This window comes from Argentina silus (assembly GCF_951799395.1).
Source record: "Argentina silus genome assembly, chromosome: 12".
Classification (NCBI taxonomy): domain Eukaryota; kingdom Metazoa; phylum Chordata; class Actinopteri; order Argentiniformes; family Argentinidae; genus Argentina; species Argentina silus.
The window spans coordinates 15,481,941-15,502,312 of record NC_139666.1 but is presented as its reverse complement, the minus strand read 5'-3'; the positions used below and the strand labels follow the sequence as shown (position 1 = coordinate 15,502,312).

The 20,372-nt window shown below is 46.4% G+C and overlaps 1 protein-coding gene across 1 annotated transcript in view; it reads right to left on the bottom strand.

The window, feature by feature from the left end:
• The window catches only part of tsc22d1 (TSC22 domain family, member 1), a gene marked incomplete at its 5' end in the record, with an annotated part of 31,020 nt that extends 11,127 nt beyond the window's left edge, over nt 1–19,893 (bottom strand). The window contains one exon of the mRNA XM_083681959.1: nt 16,699–19,893. Within this exon, the coding sequence (XP_083538085.1) occupies nt 16,699–19,511 (2,813 nt within the window). The remainder of the gene's footprint in view (nt 1–16,698) is intronic.
• Nucleotides 19,894–20,372: the final 479 nt, after the last annotated feature.

Here is a 20,372-nt window from a genome sequence, read left to right as displayed (position 1 = left end):
TGTGTGTGTGACCAACAGTGAACTGGGGCTTATCCAGAGACAATAGAGAGCTGCTTGATTTGGGGCGATGGGAGAGAGGGAAGAGACGGGGTAGAGGGGGAGAAAGAGAAGAGACTGGGTAGGTGGGGGGGCGAGAGGGGCTCTGTACATTGTACACAATGTTCTAGATCCCAACGACTAGTCAAGCGAGAACATTGCTTCCACTGGAGCTGCTGATGCGATTGAGGGCTTTTCTGTATGTATGGAGACACATCAGCAGGGTAATAGTTAGTTATGTCGACAATATTTTGGTGAGTTGTGTGTGATAACCTACAGGGGGGCTTAATCAAACAGGATCGGCCCTTCCAGACTATTAACCTTAGGTCAATACACACACACACACACACACACACACTCACACACACACACACACACACGGTGTGAGACCATTTCACATGGTGTTGAATGAATGCCCGGTGAACTTTTGCTTTAAAACATTATAGAGTACAGGAGAGGTTAATCTCCAGACTGATGTATACAGTTCATGTAGAGTGTAAAGCAGCCCCCTGCTATATCCCCCCCCCCCCACCCCCACCCTCACATCCAACCTCAGTGGAATGTAGTGGACAGGACTGTGGTCGTTTGTGCTTTTCCCAACACTTCTCTGAAGGAGAGCAACCGACTCATACGCACAAGCTTGTCTGGACGACTGGACCAGAGAGGAGAAACATTCAGCCTCCTAACCAGAGCTACACACAGACCGACTCATAGCCACACACACGCGCACTTTCAAAACAGATTTCCCATTTAACTTGGTATTTTCTCCAGTACTAGGCCAAGGTTTATTCTGGATCTGTGAAACTTCACCTTAGAGTTTATCTCCTCGCCTCATGATTCGTACGATTACATCCTAATCCCTCATTTTCCATGTTTAGCCTTTCTGCCCCACTAGTATTTTTGTAACCAGACTCAGCAATTCATGTTTTTTTAGGTTGTTTTTTTTACATCCATTCAGTAAACTGAACCCTGGCCTCCCATCCTCCCCCTCATCTCTCTATCCATCCATCTGTGCACTCAGCTGACGAGATGGAGCATTCTTTCTCTCCCTCCCTGCTGCTCTGCCCTACTTCTGACTGGAACACTATAGAGGGGCACAGGGCGATCCGCCATGATCCGGTTTGAGAGAGAGAGATGGAGAGACCGAGAGAACGAGAAAGATTGGGAGGGAGGGAGGGAGGGAGGGAGAGGACTAGAGAGCAGATAGAGAGGGATGGGGAAAAAGACAGAGGAATCTCGTTATCCTCAAAAAGAGGATATGAGAGAGAGAGAGAGAGAGAGAGAGAGGAGGAGATGGAGGGATTCCTGTGCTGTGTCATGAGTTGGAAGTGAAAAAGCTCTTAGGGAATCTGTGTTGTAACCATATCAGTGCCGCCAGGTCTCCTGTTGGGGCAAAATGCTGACTGTGTGTGTGTGTGTGTGTGTGTGTGTCTATCAACCAGCCCCAGTTACATAACAGCTGAGCCCCTCTCCCATCTCTTGCCAGCACAGCAGTGTGGAACCTGGGTAGCCCCAGTGTGTGTGTGTGTGTGTGTGTCCTGTCCTGTCCTGTCCTGTCCTGTGTGAGTGCTGAGCATAGGAGGAGAGAGGGCAGTGCTGTTTGCCATTTGCGAGCTTATCATCATGCCCTGCCCATGCATGCCCACTCACAGGGGCACTCTACCTACTGGGCCTCAACGATAGCCCCTTATCACTCTATACGGGCCTGTGTGTGTCCCCTCAGAATGAACAGAGAAACTACCTCCACAGACACATAGACCCACAGTAGCAGCCTGGTATCAGGGTGTGCCAGGGGAATTCCATAACGGATGCTTAATTTGTTTCTCATTTTTACTGACATAATGTTAGGAGGAGTAGATGCGCAGCATTGTAAGTCAGTGACATTCATCTAAATGGGCCTGGTAAAGGACAACGACAACAACAAAGCACATAATGGAATGGAATAAAATGAGATCCATGTAATGTAGGCCTAATATAATAACAATAATAATAATAATATTAATAATATTAATAATAGCACTGAGGCTCCCTGAGTGAGGCTCTATTGAAGCTTGTGATTTCACGCTCCAACGCCCCCATCCCCATTGGTGTCTGTGAGGCTACGCCAAAGGAACAAATTACATCATTTTCACATTAAACCATAAACACAATACGTTAGTCTTGTTATTGCTGCACTGCTCAACCTCCTCTAATACCTATAACTCAAGTGTGTGTGTGTGTGTGTGTGTCAGGTCTACAGTAGCATGCTTACTGAGCACTCTATGAAGTGTAGACTATCCCCTAAGAGCAGTCTATGGGAGGAAACAACACATTTAAAACACTAAAGGATGAAGGCAAGTCATTCTAATGTGGTCTTCTTTTCTTATTCCTAATCAATACGTTTGTTTATTGTTGTTTCCTTGCACTCCTTTACGTCAGCAGGACAGAAAACCTAGATGGTAAGTACTTCTGGCGATTGATTAAAGAGATTGTTGACCAACTAGACCAGAACTTGAGCTTTGTTAATTTCATCAGCAGTTTCAGAGAAGTCACAGACAGCGCAGTGCATTCCATTCTGAGAGGGGAAACTGTAAGTTACAACTTTGACATTGGCTCCAACTCCCCCCCCCACCCCCCACCTTCTTCCATTCTTCCTTTGTGTCTCATTAGATGTACAGAGAGGAAGGAAACAGCGAGTGGATTAACTGAAGATTACGTTAGCTGTGACGGCAGTGGGGCTAACATAAGTAGGGCTTAGTGTGTGTGTGTGTGTGTGTGTGTGTGTGTGTGTGTGTGTGTAGTTGCTGCTCCCTACATGGTATGGTACATGCAGTGCCTTCGGAAAGTATTCAGACCCCTTTACTTTTTCCACAATTTGTTGTGTTTTAGACTCAATTTAAAATGGATTAAATTAAAAGAATTTGCCATCAATCCACACACAATACCCCAGAATGACAAAGTGAAAACAAGTTTAGAAATTTCAGTAAACTTATTAAAATTGAAATACAGAAATACCTCATGTACATAAGTATTCAGACAGTTTGCTATGACACTCTTAAAATGAGCTAAAACGCAAAAATGTCATCAACAAATAATAACAATAACAACAATAAATTGAATTGAGTCCATCTTAATGCAAGGATAATCATGTCATTTTGGAATTAATATATCTTTATTTTTATAGGGTCTAGATGGCAAATTCTTTCAATTTATCCACTTTAAATTTAGTCTATAACACAACAAAATGTGGAAAAAGTGAAGGGGTCTGAGTACTTTCCGAAGGCACTGTATATATCCATAGTGTGTATTTACGGACCACTTACAGAGTCTCTCCGTACCACTTTCACAGAAACCCATAAAGCATTCTACCACTGTGGCCACTTCTGAAAACAAACTCAGAACGATGGACAGAGAACAGGACTCTCTTAGGCTTTGTCTACACTTGACATTTAAAATGAGACCTCTGTCATCAGAACACGATGATCAGATCACAATACCATCACAGTACCCGGCGTCAAGATCTGATATTACAAATTCAAAAATGTCTCCTGTGCCCACATTGTGGCCATATGTTTTCAGTGGCCTGACTGTGTCCAGACTATGCAGAAATCTAGGTAGGTATACAACGCAATATACGCTTTGTCCACATCGCAAGACGGTCAGCCGGGTCAGAACACTATCACACCACAATCCACACCACGATGTGACTTCTGTGTGTCTACAACTGTCAGTCACAGTACATGCATGTGGTCCTCTGTGGCTCAGTTGGTAGAGCATGGCGCTAACAACGCTTAAGTTGTGGGTTTGATTCCTGCTGGGACCATATATACAGAAATGTATGCACTCACTGCAATGCCGCTTTGGATAAAAGCATCAGCTAAATGGCATATATTATTATTATGGGGTTAGGATTTTAGTGTCAAGAAACCGTCGACAGGGCCTTAGTCTTCTCCGTGCCCTATACCTTAAAACACTGGTGCTCCAACTGTGCCATGATCAACCCACTGTCACACTCCCTAAAGACATACAGTCCCATGCCATCCACCCTGACCCTAGCTAAAGACCCCTGACCATGCTCTCACTCCACTCAAAACACCCCCTTGTCTGCCACAGGCTCAGTTTAAGAGGGGAATGCTACACAGGGCAGCTACTACTACTGGGGCTGATGGAAATGCTGTGTGTGTGGGTGTGTGGGTGTGTGGTTGTGTGGGTGGTTGTGTGAGTGTACGTATATATAATAATATTGGGAGGGATGGAGAGAGATATGGGGGGGGGCAACAGAGAGAAGGGGGGGGGGGGGGGGGGGGTTGGACAACAGAGAGAAAGTGGAAGCTGTGTGTGCAGCGACGGGGCGGCTGCTGAGCAGAGCAGTTTGAACCGGTCTGCAGTGGCTCTGTGTGTGCCGGGACAGTCTCTCACAGAGAATAGAGAGACGCTGCAGGAAAGCCACTGAGCCAGCTAGCAAACAACAGCACAGGGCAGGGCCATGTGCAGTATGTATTCACATGTCAAATACTGCATATACACGTCACACTGCATGTAAAATATGATTCTGGCATAGGCGTATCATACATGCTGTCCAGGTGCGGCACCATCTTAGAGAGAAGGCTCTGGCCCTCTCAGCTCCAACACAGTCACATCCTAACATCACGTCAGACGGTCTACAAAACTATAGGAACAACAAGGAAGTTAACTCTTACCTGCAGGGTGGGCAGCAAGAGGGCAGGTCAGGGGAAACATGAAACAGAGGGAGAGAAATAAAAGCCAGATCAATCACAACATCAAGTACTCATCCACACAAACCATCCAGAGGTGGTCTACAAAAGGTGTGAATGACTACTATGCCCCACAAGTCATTTCTGGATAACAACTGGCACAGATTTACAGTATGTCTAAGTCATGATGGATTTGTATGTGCATGTATGGACCGGTATGGTGTTGTAGACCATGATGTATGAGGGGTTTAAGGTTTGTCAGGGTTAGGCTGGGGACCTTTGACTCACATTAGCAACCAGACAGAAAATGGCTCGGTGATTAAGCAGATCTTACTGATCCTGCCCACACACCCACATCATTCCATCCAGCTCTATACAGCCTATTCTTACCCAGCCTAACCTAAACCAACACTACGCCACACACACACACACACACACACACACGCCCCTCTGCCTAGAGATATGTGTGTGTTCCATACACTCTGTTTAAACACACATTGTTGAGGAGAAATAACGAAAGCAAATGGGAGGACACCCCCTCCTCTTTTCTTCCCAGACCAGGGCACATCATTTATCTTGTAGGGTGTGCATCCTCAGCTACAACGTTCTATCCCTTCAGAAACAGACAGCAGTGTACTGTATGGGGGAGGCGTTGTCATGGTGAGACCTACTCATCCACAGCCTGGCTGCTGGTGTTTACTCAGGTGTTAGCTTAGCTGACCCTCAGCTCCACTGTTACATAACATCTAGGCTACTTGTCCACTGGTCTCTTCATCTAGTCAAAACCAGTACAGAAGGCCTCAATCACCACAACAGGCCCAAAGGTTAACGACTGGACACTGGCCATTCTGCTCCGTTTCTCTCTCAAACCCAACCACACTCAGAAAGGAGGAGGTCAGACTGGATATTGTCGTAGGTAAACTCGTCAATAGCCTTTTCTCAACTGAGCCATCCTCCACTCGTGTCTTTCTGAAAATACATTGGAGAAGATCTAGTTTCCTCCCCTTACATATTCTCCTCCAATGCTTTTTGAGGACGAAGCAGGTGGAGGACACGAGGAGTCGTTTTCCTAACAATTGAGAAAAGGCTAATGAGCACTAGTTGGAGGGCAGAGAACACCTGGGCGCATAAGTAGTTTCTTACTGCCTCCTGGTGGGTATCAGAAGTAACAACATCACAAGTGTGTTGAAGACATTTTCATTACATGGATTTTACCTCTATATAGATGGGCTCAAGTGGCCTAAGTTCTTATGGAGATAACTATGGGTAAATAGGTTTTAGAGGATGGATCATTAGGGGTTCACTGTGCAGGCCTGGATTCCACAAGGACAATGTCTGTCAAGTCTAATTACTGACAATGTACAATTCTCTATCATCGATCAATAACTAACCTCCTGATACAAAGACAAATTTAAAAAGGTAGAACATCATAATAGTGGTGTCTATCCAACTATCCAGCCAAGGAAAAAAAATTGCATTTTGCTCAGTTAACATTCTCTCAGTGGTTTTTCTCATCTTTAGCCCCAACTCTTTCAATGAAGCCATTGGGCCACCTTGGATTTGCCCCCAAATATGTCTGTCAATATGTAATAATACCATCAATGGTGTAATATTTTAAGATAGTTTGAGGATTTGATCAGCATTTTCCATCTTAGTAATTATGTTTTACCACCTAGGACATGTTTTTGGAGCAGGACACCAGAAATAGACAGATATATAGACACGTGGGACGTAATGTTTTCCAGTAAATTGTTTCCTTAGAAAATATTTGACATTTATAGTCAGGGTTAGTTCTCCAACCACTGAAGATGTCAACACCCAGACCAAGTGACTGTCTATGAGTGTAAGGTATCACTCATACTCCACTAGATGGCCCTGTTGCATTAAATTACTTCATCTGGGGTGCGTCACAGATTTATCCTTTGTCTTGACAACCAACTGCCACTAGATGGCAACAGAGACAACTACATGAAGACATTCCTGTAATAAAGTGAGTGACATGGCTGAATCAATAGCTACATTACCTCTCAATCCTGAGTCCTGCCCAGTCTGCATAATACTGACACTAACAGCTATGCTGACCTTTTAGATTGAACCCTCTTGACAAGTCAGCAAAATGCATCTCTCTAGGCTTTAGATCTTAAGACATCCTTAACTAATCATGATGATACGCTAATCATAGAAGTTCTGTTGTGGTACTTACAGGTGATTCTAGAATGTTTCTCTATATTTTTAAGCTCCTCCTGCTTTACAGAAGGTTACCCTTGGCATAACGTTTCTGAACAAGATTAAGTCTCACCCTGTAAAAGTATCTATTCTCTCAATGTGACGAGTTAAAGAGAGGACAGAATGTTGCTTTGCGACCTGTCACTATCCATATATTACCCTTCCCCAGTCACCAGCCATAGGAGCGGTGCCAACACAACACAGTCATTACGAACCGATCTCTACTGTGCTTCTGAACATATCCATCAGAAATCTGACAGCTGGGATCCTCTACAAATGGGTTTCTCTACCAGATACATCTCACTGTTTCGCTGCAGGGCTCTGTGTGTTTGTTTCAGAATAGAACCCAGTTCCCATCATCACATAGCGACATGTAAGGATGTAAATATGAATCTATTGGCAAATCTCCACTGATCCCGAAGAGTAGGAGTTTACCAAGGTCTGACTCAGAGAGAGAGAGAAAGAAAGTGTTTGAGAGAGAGGGATATTTGTAGCAGAGAAGCTCTATATTGAGATGCATTCTTCCTGTTGAACTGTTGAACTCTTATCTGTAAAACCTGTAAAATCTGTAATTATGTTTTATTTGTTTATCCATTCTCTCAGTCTGTGTGTGTGTGTGTGTGTTGTGGTGGGAGGAGGGACTGGGTGTCATGAAAACCAGTCCCCATAACACAATAAACATAACATAATAAACTGCTGCAAAATTACAGAACTCCTTTACTGAACAATGGTGGCATCGTGACACACACACAACCTGCTGGAGAACCTGTCGCACTGAGAACAGCTTGGCATTTATGACCCACAGAGTGTTTCAGTGCTGGTCTGATCTCTACTTTATATCTTTAACTAGTGAACACATGGATCAACTGGAACTGCACAGGAAGTCCTCTCTATTCAAAGCATTCCCATAGATACACATGGTGCGGAGACACACAAGCAATCCTTTAAAGGAAAAAGCAGAAGGGTTTTTAAAATCAGGGAGCACTGTAACCACACTCTTAATTTACACAATGAACTCGATCACCTGACGCAAAACAGTATCACACACACAGGAAACTACTTGCGAAAAATGTTAAACAAATAAAAGATAATTACAGGTTAGGAGGAACAGGATTGGGCAGAGGGCCCAGATAAGATAGCTACAGGCTTCCTAACAGTAAATATTACCTGTCAGAGATGCACATAACACCCCTGTCATCACCATCAGAGCCTGTCAAAGCCCTACAGATTTACAGGCCCTCCAAGGGCTTGGGGGACTAGGTGGAAGCAGGGGGGTAAGAGAGTGGCAGTTGGGGTAGCAGAGGGGGTTTGAGTTTCGGTAGAGACGGTGAAGGGATGTTGGAGGCTTCTGTACAGTATGTGCCACGCTACGAGACAGCTATTGAGCCTCAAACATGTCAAGGCAGAACACACACACCCAATCGAAATCAGTATTTGAGTAGGCCATGTCTTTGGTCCTGCACTGAAAATGCCCCGGCCCCAAAAGCAGGCGGTGCCAAACCTCATAGGCCCAAGCCACATTGTCTCTGTGTGTGTGTGTGTGTGTGTGTGTGTGTGTGTGTGTGTGTGTGTGTGTGTGTGTGTGAGAGTATTGAGAGAGGCTCATTGAGAGCGATGCAGTCATTCTTGGCTGTGGAATGGCTGTGCTAGGAGCTTTAAGCCCAGCCAGCCGGTCACGCTGCCGTGCCGTCACAGCTAGCCCACTCAGACAGACAGACAGACAGACAGACAAATCTCAAATTAAACCCTCTTTCCTTTATAAAGTGCACCGCTGATACCTGCTCTGGCCAAAAGCATTTGCAGCGCAGGGGTTTGCAGCACAGGGCTTTCCAGCAAGCAAGGGGCAGTGGTGGTGCATTGAAGGGTGCAGGGGGACATGGCTGACAGCCAGGCTAGCTTTGGCACTGGAGGTAAAACTATGACTCGGTGCAAAGTGGCTAAAGCAGGAAAAGGGAGTGCTGCATGGTAAGCTGAGGACTAAGACAAAGACAGACAATACTAAGCTAATTCTAGCATAGAGGGTTATGCTATAGCTAATAATGCTATGCTATGCTAGCACATAGGAGGAGGCATACAGTGTGCTCAGGTAAGAGCTACAGAGCAGCTCCTCCCTGTTCGCTCGTCCAGCCCCCACTATAGAAAAAGGTGCAATCAAACCCAGTGAGACTGGAAAGCGTGGAACATCATCATCACACATCTAATATGGTGATTCAACGACATTAGAACTTGACAACACCTTCTCTCTGTAGATTTTACACTATGCATTAAAAGGATAGCATCAAAGTTGGACAAATGAGAACCAGAGAAGTACATAGAACTTTCCCCCCCCCCCCACTCAATCTGAATCAACCCATTGTGTCAGGAAGTCATTCCAGGGCAAATAGGGTCATCATGCAGAGCCTCCAGCAGAATCCTCCTCCAGGAGCCATTCTCATTCAAATGCAAGTTTGCCACTTTAACAATGAAAAGAAAACGAAAGAGAAAGGAGGGATAGAATGACTTTGTGCCGGGCCCTCTATTGTCTCCCCTGACCTCATTCCACACGGGCCAGTCTGGGCAGCCAGTGACACAAGGAGAGGAAATGTCATTGTGCCTGCTCACCAGAGCAGCAGACACACACCAACTCAAGGCTGCTGCAAGCTCAGAGCCAGAGGTAAAGAGGGAGAGAGAGAGAGATGGAGGAAGGGGGAGAGAGAAAGTGTGTGTGAGTGTGAGAGAGAGGGAGAGAGAGAGAGAGAGAGAGAGAGAGGGGAGACAGGACATGAAATGGGAGATAGGGACATGAAGACTGTCAAATAGACAGTCAGTCAGACAGAAAGTCAGACAGACAGACAAAGAGCCAGCCAGACAAAGAGACAGACAGGCAGACCGAGAGGCACATACAGACAGCACCCGCTGCTGACAGTGACAGCAGCTGACACCTACACTCGTTTGTGATGTGCAAAGTCATCATCCACTGCACTGTGTGTGTGTGTGTGTGTGTGTGTGTGTGTGTACGGGGGTGTGTGTGTGTACGGGGGTGTGTGTGTGTGTGCATTCCTGGTCCTGACTGGACAGTGTGCTGGTCACAAGAATGTCAGCCATGATTCAGCAAAATACCAGCCTCAATCAACAGCTCCTAATAATAGTATAGGGAGAGAGAACAATGAACCATCTAGACTGAATCATGTTATCAATGACTGTGGTAGACTGGGGTATGCCACACTACATCTGGGAGTCAGTGGGACAATAAGCCATATGGAGTTATAGGAATAATTTGCTGATATCGATAATAAACTATTGTCAAAGCATGGAGCTCAAAGTGTTTTATCCATCAATCCATCCTGAGAGGATGAGTTACTTAACTAGCCAACTGCTCCCAACCAAAGCCCTATCCCTATTCTCAATGAATGGCATCGAAGTGAAACACGAAACATGGGAGAGGCACCAATAACATAGTCTGTGTGAACAAACCCCTGGCAAAAAGGAAAGAGGCTTTGTCTGTAGAAAGCTTTTACATGGTGCTTCTCGCCTTCCTCCATTACAAAGGTAGAGAACATCCATCGGTGGCGGTTACACAACCGAAAGCGGCATTGGCTTCTCAGATGAAAGACAGACTAGGAACGCAATCAATTAACATCCATTACAACCCATTAGTCCACACTACACACACATACTACACTAAGTGAATCAATCAATCCCCTTTATGGCTGGAAAAAAAAAAAGAACAAAAATCAGGAGAAGAAAGAGGTTACAACGACAAAAAGAGAGAGAGAGAGAGAGAGAGAGAGAGAGAGAGAGAGAGAGGGCAGCAGTAGCCCATCTGCAGCTTAATCAAAGCGTAGTAATAAGGCTTGACTTTTAAAGGGAATTGGGGGCTGACAATAGGAATTCAGCTGTGGTACTGTGGGCCCTATGCTGCAGGCGGTGTGGCCTCCCACTCTCACTTTCAAAGGGCCCTCAATGAGTCCAGGACGGCTGAATGGGACACATGTAAATATTCACATGGGGTAGTTACGGTCGATAAAAAAAGTACACACACAAAACGTGTTGCTGCTCTGCCGTGTTCTGGTGTTCTCTGGTCTGCTCTGTGAGGGAGGGGTAGAGAGGGGCTTCAGCATAATAAATGTTGTTTACGTTTAAATGCTTTGCAAAGAGTGCAGCAGCACAATCCAATTCTGCAAGAGAATAAAGCCGTGGACCAGGAGCACAACCTGTACAATATGACTGGTGGTAGCCTAATAGGCCATCTCGTTTACTGACGGAAAACAGGGAATGCTAGCCTACATTCTTACTGAATGCCACACTACCTAGCTGCTATTACAAAATGCTAACACTTAGAGCTGAGGCACAAACATAGCCACATGAAGATAAGTTAGTCAAAATGATATTCCAAAAAAGAGCAACAAGATCAGAACCCTTTCAGAAGGCAAAACATGCTAGCTGTAGCCTAATCAATGGCTGCAGTCCATGACTTATAGAGGCTGCCATCAACCACATATTGACAAATCTATATATTACTGGGGCGCTCAGTGGCGTAGCACACTAAAGCGCATACCATATCATCACAACGTCCCTGGTTCGATTCCGGCCATCGACATATCCTGCATGTCATCCCTCCTCTTTCACCCATCCTTCCTGTCAATCTCTACTATCTCTATCCCAATAAAGCAGAAATGCCCTAAAAACTTATATTCAACTTTTAAAAAATCTATATATTACTGTTACATGATCAAAACACAAGTAACCACATACAAACTAATGTCCACACACCGTTAGGTTCACACGAGGACAGAGCAGGTCAGAATGAGACCGGCCTCAGCTGACTCTGTTTTGGATCTCATGTTTCAGTCCTGCCAAAGCAGTCGTTGTTCCCTGGGTGCTTTGTCCCGGGCCCTGAGATAAAGAAACCAGGAGGAGCAGACCTAATCCCAGTGACATCACTGAGAAGCAGGGGCTCTTGGGACACCCAAGATAGGAGGATCCTTTCAGGCTTGCAGAGATCACAGAGGTAAAAAAAAAATCTGGAGTAAATTGGAGATGATGTCAACGTTCACTCACACTATTCAACCCTCATTAAAACACACACACACACGGAAATGACTTCAACCACCTCAACCCAACAGACCTCAATTTGACCGATGTCATTCTCTATCTCCATCCAATCCAAAAGGTTAACGTAGGCTTACATTATGACTGTAATCGGAAACAGATGACAGTGATGCCATTTTAAAACATATAATCATCTGTGATTCCTCTAGATTTTTCCTTGGCAAACCACTAAGGTCCCTGAAGCAGAGAGGATGGCTAGAGACACTAAAATGTTCCAAAGAAACAAAGACACGAAAATTAAATGTGGGCAGACAAGAGAGGTACCCATGCTATGATATGGTGAAACATTAGAGCAGGGGTGATGACATGCTTCTGTCCTGCCCGGTTTGGTCCGGTCTGAGTCCAGTCTAATTTGGCCTAGTCCCCAGCTCTGGTCTAAACCAGTCCAAATGTGCTGAGCCAGGCCACTTCCTCTGGGTGTTAATTTGGGAGATAATCTGCTTGATCTCCACACAATGTGAGATTCACAAAGACTCATGTGGCTCCATGCACTGTCAAAAGCAGATTACTTTAAAAATGGAGCTAACACAGAGATAACCATCTCCCTGTACCCTGTGCCAGTCCACACCCTGACATGAGAGGGTACCCCCTGGGAGACAGAGAGGGCCATCCCCCACATGAAGACAAGACATGGACTGCAGATGAGGCAAAGCGAGGTTAGAGCAGCCATTAACATAGAGATACCACACCGCCTGCCTGTCTACCAGCTGTAAACATGTTCTACAGGACAAGAACAAGTGGCCTATCAGAGGGGGTTGGCTCCAACGTCATTAGAACCAAAGTGAAAACTCCCATGTAGCATTGCTGCACTCAACAGTGAATTTATAGTTGAAATGGACATGAACAATGTTTTGACTGCTGAAAGGTTTAAGATAACCTCTTTGTTCCTCTGCCTTGATTGGTTTCCCAGGCAAAAGCAGGCATTTTGGATCATGTTTCTTTTTTTCAATCACTGTTTCCTGTATTAGCCATGGAGAACAAAGGGACGAATGAAACCCCAGTGATGAGTTACCATCAGGTCCAACATTATAAAGGTTCATATCAGGCCAAATCTTTCAGCACAGGGAAAATCCTTTGTACCTACAAGAGATAAGGACAGTGGTGCCTGAGGACTTGCAAGGTTTGCAACCAAAGATGCAAACGCGATGAAACCAAATGTGTTTTGAATGGGATCCAACCAAACACAGTTTGTCCTGCAGTCAGCAATTATTCTCAATATGACTTAAGCTAATATTTCAGGTAGGCCTGAAAATAACAAACAACATTGCAACATAAAGGTCATTATTGAGTTAGGAGGTCATTACTGAGTTAGGTCATTACCGAGTTAGGTCATTACTGAGTTAGGAGGTCATTACTGAGTTAGGAGGTCATTACTGAGTTAGGAGGTCATTACTGAGTTAGGTCTATACATATATATATATATGATTTAAACCCCTGATTGCACAAGAGCAAAACATGAAAAAGAAAGTTGCTGATCTAAATCTGGGCAATGATTCTTTAACTTACAGAAGCCAAACCATTTCCTAAACACAAAATACATATTACTTGGCCGAGGTCTATACTTAATGAGGTTTGATGTTTTTCTAAACACCTTTAAAGACTTTTTCTGGTAGATGTTTTCTTAGATGCTTTTCCATATGTTTGACCAGAAGTTGAAGCCTTTGCTTATTCCTATTCTTATGATGGTAGATTATTGAGAAATGTATTCTTCACTTAATTTCACAATAATATAGACTCTTAGCTTTCATCTGACACCCAATTTGACACACCCTGATGAATTTCACATTTTGGTCCTCATGGGTCCTTTTACACGGAACTGCCCAGAGGCTATCTCTGAGGGAAACTAGGAGCAGATTGGGTGTCTTTCTGTGTGTCTGCACATGATATAGGCCTACTTGTTTTTGCTATTTTCTTTTCGTATAGGACTAATGAAGAAAAAACCCACAAATGTCATTGATCACATCAAATGAAGAGTTTGAAAGGCAGATTTATCTTTCTTGTCATTTGTGAGGTTTTATCAATTTCCTTATAATGTTATATATACGTTGATAAAATAATACATTGTTACCTTAATGAGACTGTCTATGAGACTGTCTCTTCTAATTTTGTGTCCCTATTTTAGCTACATCATCATGTAAAGAATAACATTCAAATCCAGAAATGTAGGCCTGGCCCATGTAATCTGTTACCATCATTCTGTTACCGGATGTAAATCCACTTGACTTACTGACTTTGTAACCAAAATAGATATTTCAAGGTATCATATGACAGCCAGCACTCCACTCTTTCTGCAGACATATCTGATATAACAGAGTTTTGGGGAAACGTGGTTAAATAAAAAACCCAGAGAGACTTTATGGTCATTCGGTAACCAGACGTTGAATCTGCACAGTTCTTAAAGTAAATGTGTTTTTTTCAATTATCAGTTGGACTTGTTAGAAGTAGTACTTGTGTGTAGAGTTGTACGGTTTGTTAAACCTTTCTATCAAGGGTTTTTGTTGGCACACGTTTGAAAGCATCATTCTGTTACTGTGGAATTGCCCCTAACACACCTTCAATTTATTGGTTGAATAAGCAGGTAATGAGGCAGGGTGCCTTTGCCACTGTGTGTGAGCATTCATTCATTTAGCTCTTTGATTCAGCTGATGAACTCTCTCTGACAGGAGCTGCCAGGGTTGTTTAGCGATGTCAGTGACAGAGCCATTCATCATTGCAGAAACATCTGTTCCAGCAGGCTCTGTCAAGCACTAGGACTCTGAACAGCAAGTAAACCACTGGTTCTGATGCTAATTCACTAAGACAATCTTCTCATTTGTGCAAGGGGCTTTGGGCTAAGTGCTCAAATGCTGCGTTTATTAAGGACTATAATCCACATTATCCTCATAGATTATACATTCCTCACCAACCATCATGTGACAGTAGCCATCCCTTCGCTTCGATCTACCGATGATCTTAGATGTGGGCAACCCCCATTAGTCTTGCGTTAGATAAGTCATGCCTGGATCCAGCTGTCTGTCAACAGTAGTGTACAGCCTACAGTTACTAACAATGAGCTCAATTTAGGCTAAGCTAGTAGATCATAACCATATCCCTCCTTGGATGACTACACTGGTCTGAAACATGCGCTACCAAATTGGCATGCTCTCTAGGCTAATCTATAGGCTTTAGTGGAACAACACACACTTGTCTGACACATCAAGAAGAGCAAACACCGAACACATACGCAGACCCATACTAGGCAGGAGGTTCTAGACAAAATAAAGATGTTTAAGAAAACACACTCTATTAACTTTCTGCAGTAAAGTGATTATAACTCCTTTCCCCAGTAATCCTCAAAACCAGAATTTAAACTTATTAAAAGTTCCATCTCATTCTGGCCAATGGGTTACTACAGTGAGTGACCACGTTTTAAAATCAATGGGATTTTAGGCAATAAGGGGGGATTATTTCAACAAGAGAGCAATGCTTTACTGTAAACAGGGGAACAATTCATTCTTATCTTCACCATAATCAAGATTACAAGTGAAGAAACAAAGAGCTTTCCATTGGTATTGCTTGCACCTGTATTAGCCATATTCCATCTATTCCATCTCTATACTGGATTGTTATGCTAGATGCTTAAATGGTACCCTAAACCTCATTTCCTACAGTTGACCAACAAATGTGCTGAGAGAGTGTATAATGAGCTGCGTGCCTAGCAGAAAGTGTGCCCTGAAAAGCAGACAGGGGGGTACAGGCAGTCTGTCTGCTAAATGCAGAGTCACTGCAGCCCCGGATTAGACAGAAGGAGACATCCCATCCAGCTGAGCCCTGCATTGTGACTATCCCAAAGGAGGAAAGGCAGAGAAGACTGCCAGAGTGTTACAGTAGAATATAAAACTCTCAGACAGCACCCACTCACCCACACACTTCTGTCTTCCATCGCACCCACAGGTCTATAATCTGCCATAACACTTACAAAAACACACACAGCTGCCACGACAACCGGTAACCATCAAAACCAAACCTGACTAACTCAGGCACACACACACAGCTGAGCTGAAGGCCTGGCAACTACCAGACACTCACTTACCGGGCTGCATCACTCCAGTCAGTAGGCTAGTCTAGTTAGCTACCCTGGTTCAATCAGACTTCTTCACTAAAATGTGCACTCTCACTGCCACAGGGATAGGGCTGCACAGTCCTTTTCCAAACTCTAAGGCCAGCACTGACTAAACATTTTATGAGCTAGTGCCATCCAGCAAGTCTAGCAGGGTTGCTCTAAATAAGCAGTAGGCTAAATGTAAGAAAGTAGGCCTAAATGTACAAATAGGCTAACTTCAGTACTGTAATGTCAACAGAATAAACTACAGTCAAATTCAGTACTCTCGTTATTGATTTGTAAACAGAGTAACAAGAGGCTTCTATTACCTTAATGCTGCAAAAGTGTAAACTAGGCTATAGACCTAATAGCCGACATAATGGCAAAACCCAGCAACAGGCTAAAGCAGTTTAGAATGCATATCAAGGATCACTTTAGCGGTGTTGTAATGCTGCTTATTGCTTTATGATGTGTTATAGCCTAGTAAGCTCAGGGCCTTTCTTGACATATCATTTTATGTACACCCATAATCAATAAATCAATCACAAACTATGGGATTCCATCACTTACCCATCCTCATCTCCGTCCACAGCCTTGAAGAGTCCAGCAGAGGCAGTTAAGGCACTGACCCCAGTGGTGCCCTCTGTGCCCAGGCCTAGACCTGCGCCTACCCCAGCGCCAACCTCCCCGGCCAGCTTTGGCAGCCCTAGCAGCGTAGACTGGTGCTGGAAGAGCAGCCGCTGAGCATCCTCCAGCTGGGTGGTGGTGAAGGAGGGCAAGCTGGCATACAGGGCACTAGCCTGAACAGCCGCAGCATGGACATGGGCCTGGGCACTCCTGAAGTCCTGGGCCAGGCTGACCCGAGGCAGTTGAGCCATCCCACCACCTCCACTGCCGTTCTGGGCTTGGGGCTGAGGCTGGGGCTGGGGCAGGGGCTGGGGCAGGGGCAGGGGCAGGGGCTGGGGCAGGGGTTGGGGCAGGGGCTGGGGGTCACTCTGAGGGTTGTGAGGAGGCACGTTGGAGGAGACCTGGCTTGGGGGGACTGTATTTGGCAGCTGGGTGCCTAGGCCTGGGATTTGGGTTGGGAGTGACTGTACCTGCTGCTGTTGTTGTTGTTGTTGATGTTGGTGTTCCAGAGGGAGAGGGTGACCCTGTGGCTGCTGCCCCAGCCCTGCCACTCCACCCAGGCCCATCTGAGTGACCATCCCTCCTGTAGAGGCCTGGAGGGAAGACGTCTGCTGGGGCTGCTGTTGGAGGAGGCCCTGGGGTACAGCCTGGACCTGGGGCATGGAGCCCACTGCCTGCTGCTGCGGCACTCCCATTATCTGACCAGGTCCATTCCCAGGCCCAGATGGAGCAGATGCAGCCAGGTGGGGCAGAGCCTGGGGGGCTGTAGGCTGAGGGTGACCTGGGTGGGGATGGATGTACTCTGGAGGGAGGCTGCCTCCCTGGCTCAGAGGCCTGACGTGCACAGGAGCCGCTTGGGGAGCAGCAGAGGGCTGCTGGGAGGAAGCGTAACCCATCTGCTGCTGGGGGACCCCTGCTAGGCCCTGGGTGGAGCCTTGGGCTTGGGCAGAGGCTGCCTGGGCATAAGTGAGCTGTTGCTGCGGAATGGCCGGGCTGGGGTGCCCTATGGTGGACTGGAGGTTGATCTGGGCCTGCTGGTGAACGTTGGCAGGAACAGAGGGGGCCATAGTGGTCTTCAGGTGTGCGTGGGTAAGATCCTGGGGGTGCAGGTGAGGCTGGGAGTGGGCCACCCCCATGGAGAGGCCGGGAAGGGGTGTATGGAGGCCCTGCGGATGGGAAGTGTAATCCTGTAGCTGGGGTTGGGGCTGGTGTAGTAAGGGTCCCCCTGCCTCCCCACTACCTACACTCTCTGTGTAATGACTCAGTGTGCTAACAGTACTACTCACTGAGCTCCCACTGGTGCTTTCCCTCTCTGACCCCCCAGTCACACTCTCTGGGGCACACTGGCGCACCATCTCCCCCACCCGGCCACTAGGGCCAGCAGCCTCAGAGGAGGAGGAGGAGGAAGGAGCAGGTGCGGAGGCAGGGGTCTCCTTATCATAGTACTCAGTGCATGTCCATCTGCCCTTCTTGAACGGCTCAGAGCTGGAGTCTAGCTTTACAACCCTGAAGCGGGAGCTGGTAGGTGCAGGGGCTGGGGCAGGCTGAGGCTGGGAGGAGACAACTGGGGCTGGAGCCATGGCTGGGACAGGGGTAACCCCAGGCTGGGTCATTGCAGCCACTCCACCCTGGATGCCACTGGAGAGACCCATCACCACAGAGGCACTCGCAGCAGCAGCTGTCATGGTGATGCTTGAGTTGACAGCTCCACTTTGGTGTTGGATCATGTTGACGTTGCTAACGTTGCTCCCCATCACACCACCACCCCCACTGCTACTCATAACACCGGTAGGGAAGCCACCACTGCTACTAGCACTGGTACTAATACCCCCAATCGCAGGCACATTGGCAGAGCTCAACATATTCACATTACTAACATTGCTGGTCAGGGGATTAACTATGCTAACGGTAGCACCCGCGGTAGAGCTGTGCATTCCAGGGACAGATCCTGGGGCAACAGCCACCACAGGCTGAGCAGCAACACTTGGCGGGCCAACTGAAACATTCTCCAGGGTGACCCCCATGTTAGAAGGCATTTTCTGGGCAACACTTGATAAAGCTCCAGAGTTGGGGGCAGAGGGGGGATGGGCTAGGCCTTGATGAGGAGGAGGAGGATGATGATGATGGTGGTGGTGGTGGTGGTGATGGTGCACAGTCCCATTCACCATGGTCCCTCTGTGTTGGGGAGCCTGGGTAAGGGCATGGGGGTGTGGGGATTGGTTGGGAGAGACAGCTCCAGGGGTCTCCGCCTCATGAAAGTTATTCAGGGTCTCTTCAGAGGAGCTCCTCTCTGCCCCAGCCATGTCATTCGCTCGGGAGAGGGACACGTCCAATATCTCGGAGGAGGACAGATCCTCTGTGTGGGATTCATCCAGGTCGTCATAGCTCTCAGTATCCTCCGCGATGCTATTGTTGGTGCTCACGGAGATCTGGGCTGGAGTCACGCTGGTGATCTGGAAGCCGCTTTTCTTCTTCATCTGACCCCCGGTCGACTGGGCGGGCTGGGTTTGGGCGTGCAGGTTTAGGCTGTGGGGAGGGTGTTGGGGCCCAGGAGAAGACGAACCGGCAGGTGGTTGGGACTGAATCAAAAGGGAGGATTGATAATCATCGGCCTGGACGAGGCTATTGCCGACACCCGAACTAGCCGGTGTAGACAACGTGGAGCCACTCCCGCTACTACCCCTTCTAGGAAAAATTGCCGGGTGCGCCATCTTTCTAACGCTGCCAGAGTCTCCAGCAGAATCCGGATGATGCATTTTGAAAGAATCCAGGGGGTAACTGGTCTCTGACAGTCTCGAATAACGTTGCAGTTAGTTAGCGCCGCCGTTTTGAAAAGGCTTAAGTCAACAGATGGTACTATTAAAATAAATGATTTCAGTTGACAATAAATATTGCCTCTTTAAGTACAAGGTTAAATGATGTACGTTTTCGGGATATCTAAATGCCCCCCTGTCAAGACGGCGAAAGCTTGCACTTGACAGTCGGTTGGGGAGCCCAAATGCTAACGGGCTAGCTAGCTAAACGTCAGCTGATGCGCTTGCTAGCCTGTCACAGACGCATATGTTCTTAGCTAACACAAGCCAACATTTCGTCATTTAACATATTCGTCATTTAACTCAGTTGAGAAAAATAAATAGCTCTAACATAAACAAAGTAGCTACGCAGTGCACTTCCAATGCAAGTGCTCTGAGAATAGAAGAATAACGTTAGCTAGCTGGCTACCTCCATCACTATCCACAGACTGTGGTGGGTCGCATTGTTGAATTGCTCAGAGGCAAAAACGAAAACAAGCGATCCTTTGCCTGTGTCCGGTTGTCCTTAGAATGATATATCCAATTAATAGTCACGTAAACAGTTTAATCCATTCCGACACGTTTTTTTGTCTTAGTCCAATGTTTGCTGTATCACTCCCTCTCCCAAGAGCTATCCACAGTCCGCCTTCTTGCACTGTGGGTAGAGAGCTATCGCTGTCGAACTGTGACGAGATAGAAAGGGGAGGAGAGCTTGCTTGATAACATGGCGACCGCGCATGGCTGCTGGTGTCCACAGCAGCCAGACATAAAGCAGTCTGGGTTAGAGAGAAGTGAGGAGGGGGCGAGGCGAGGCTCCGAACAAAA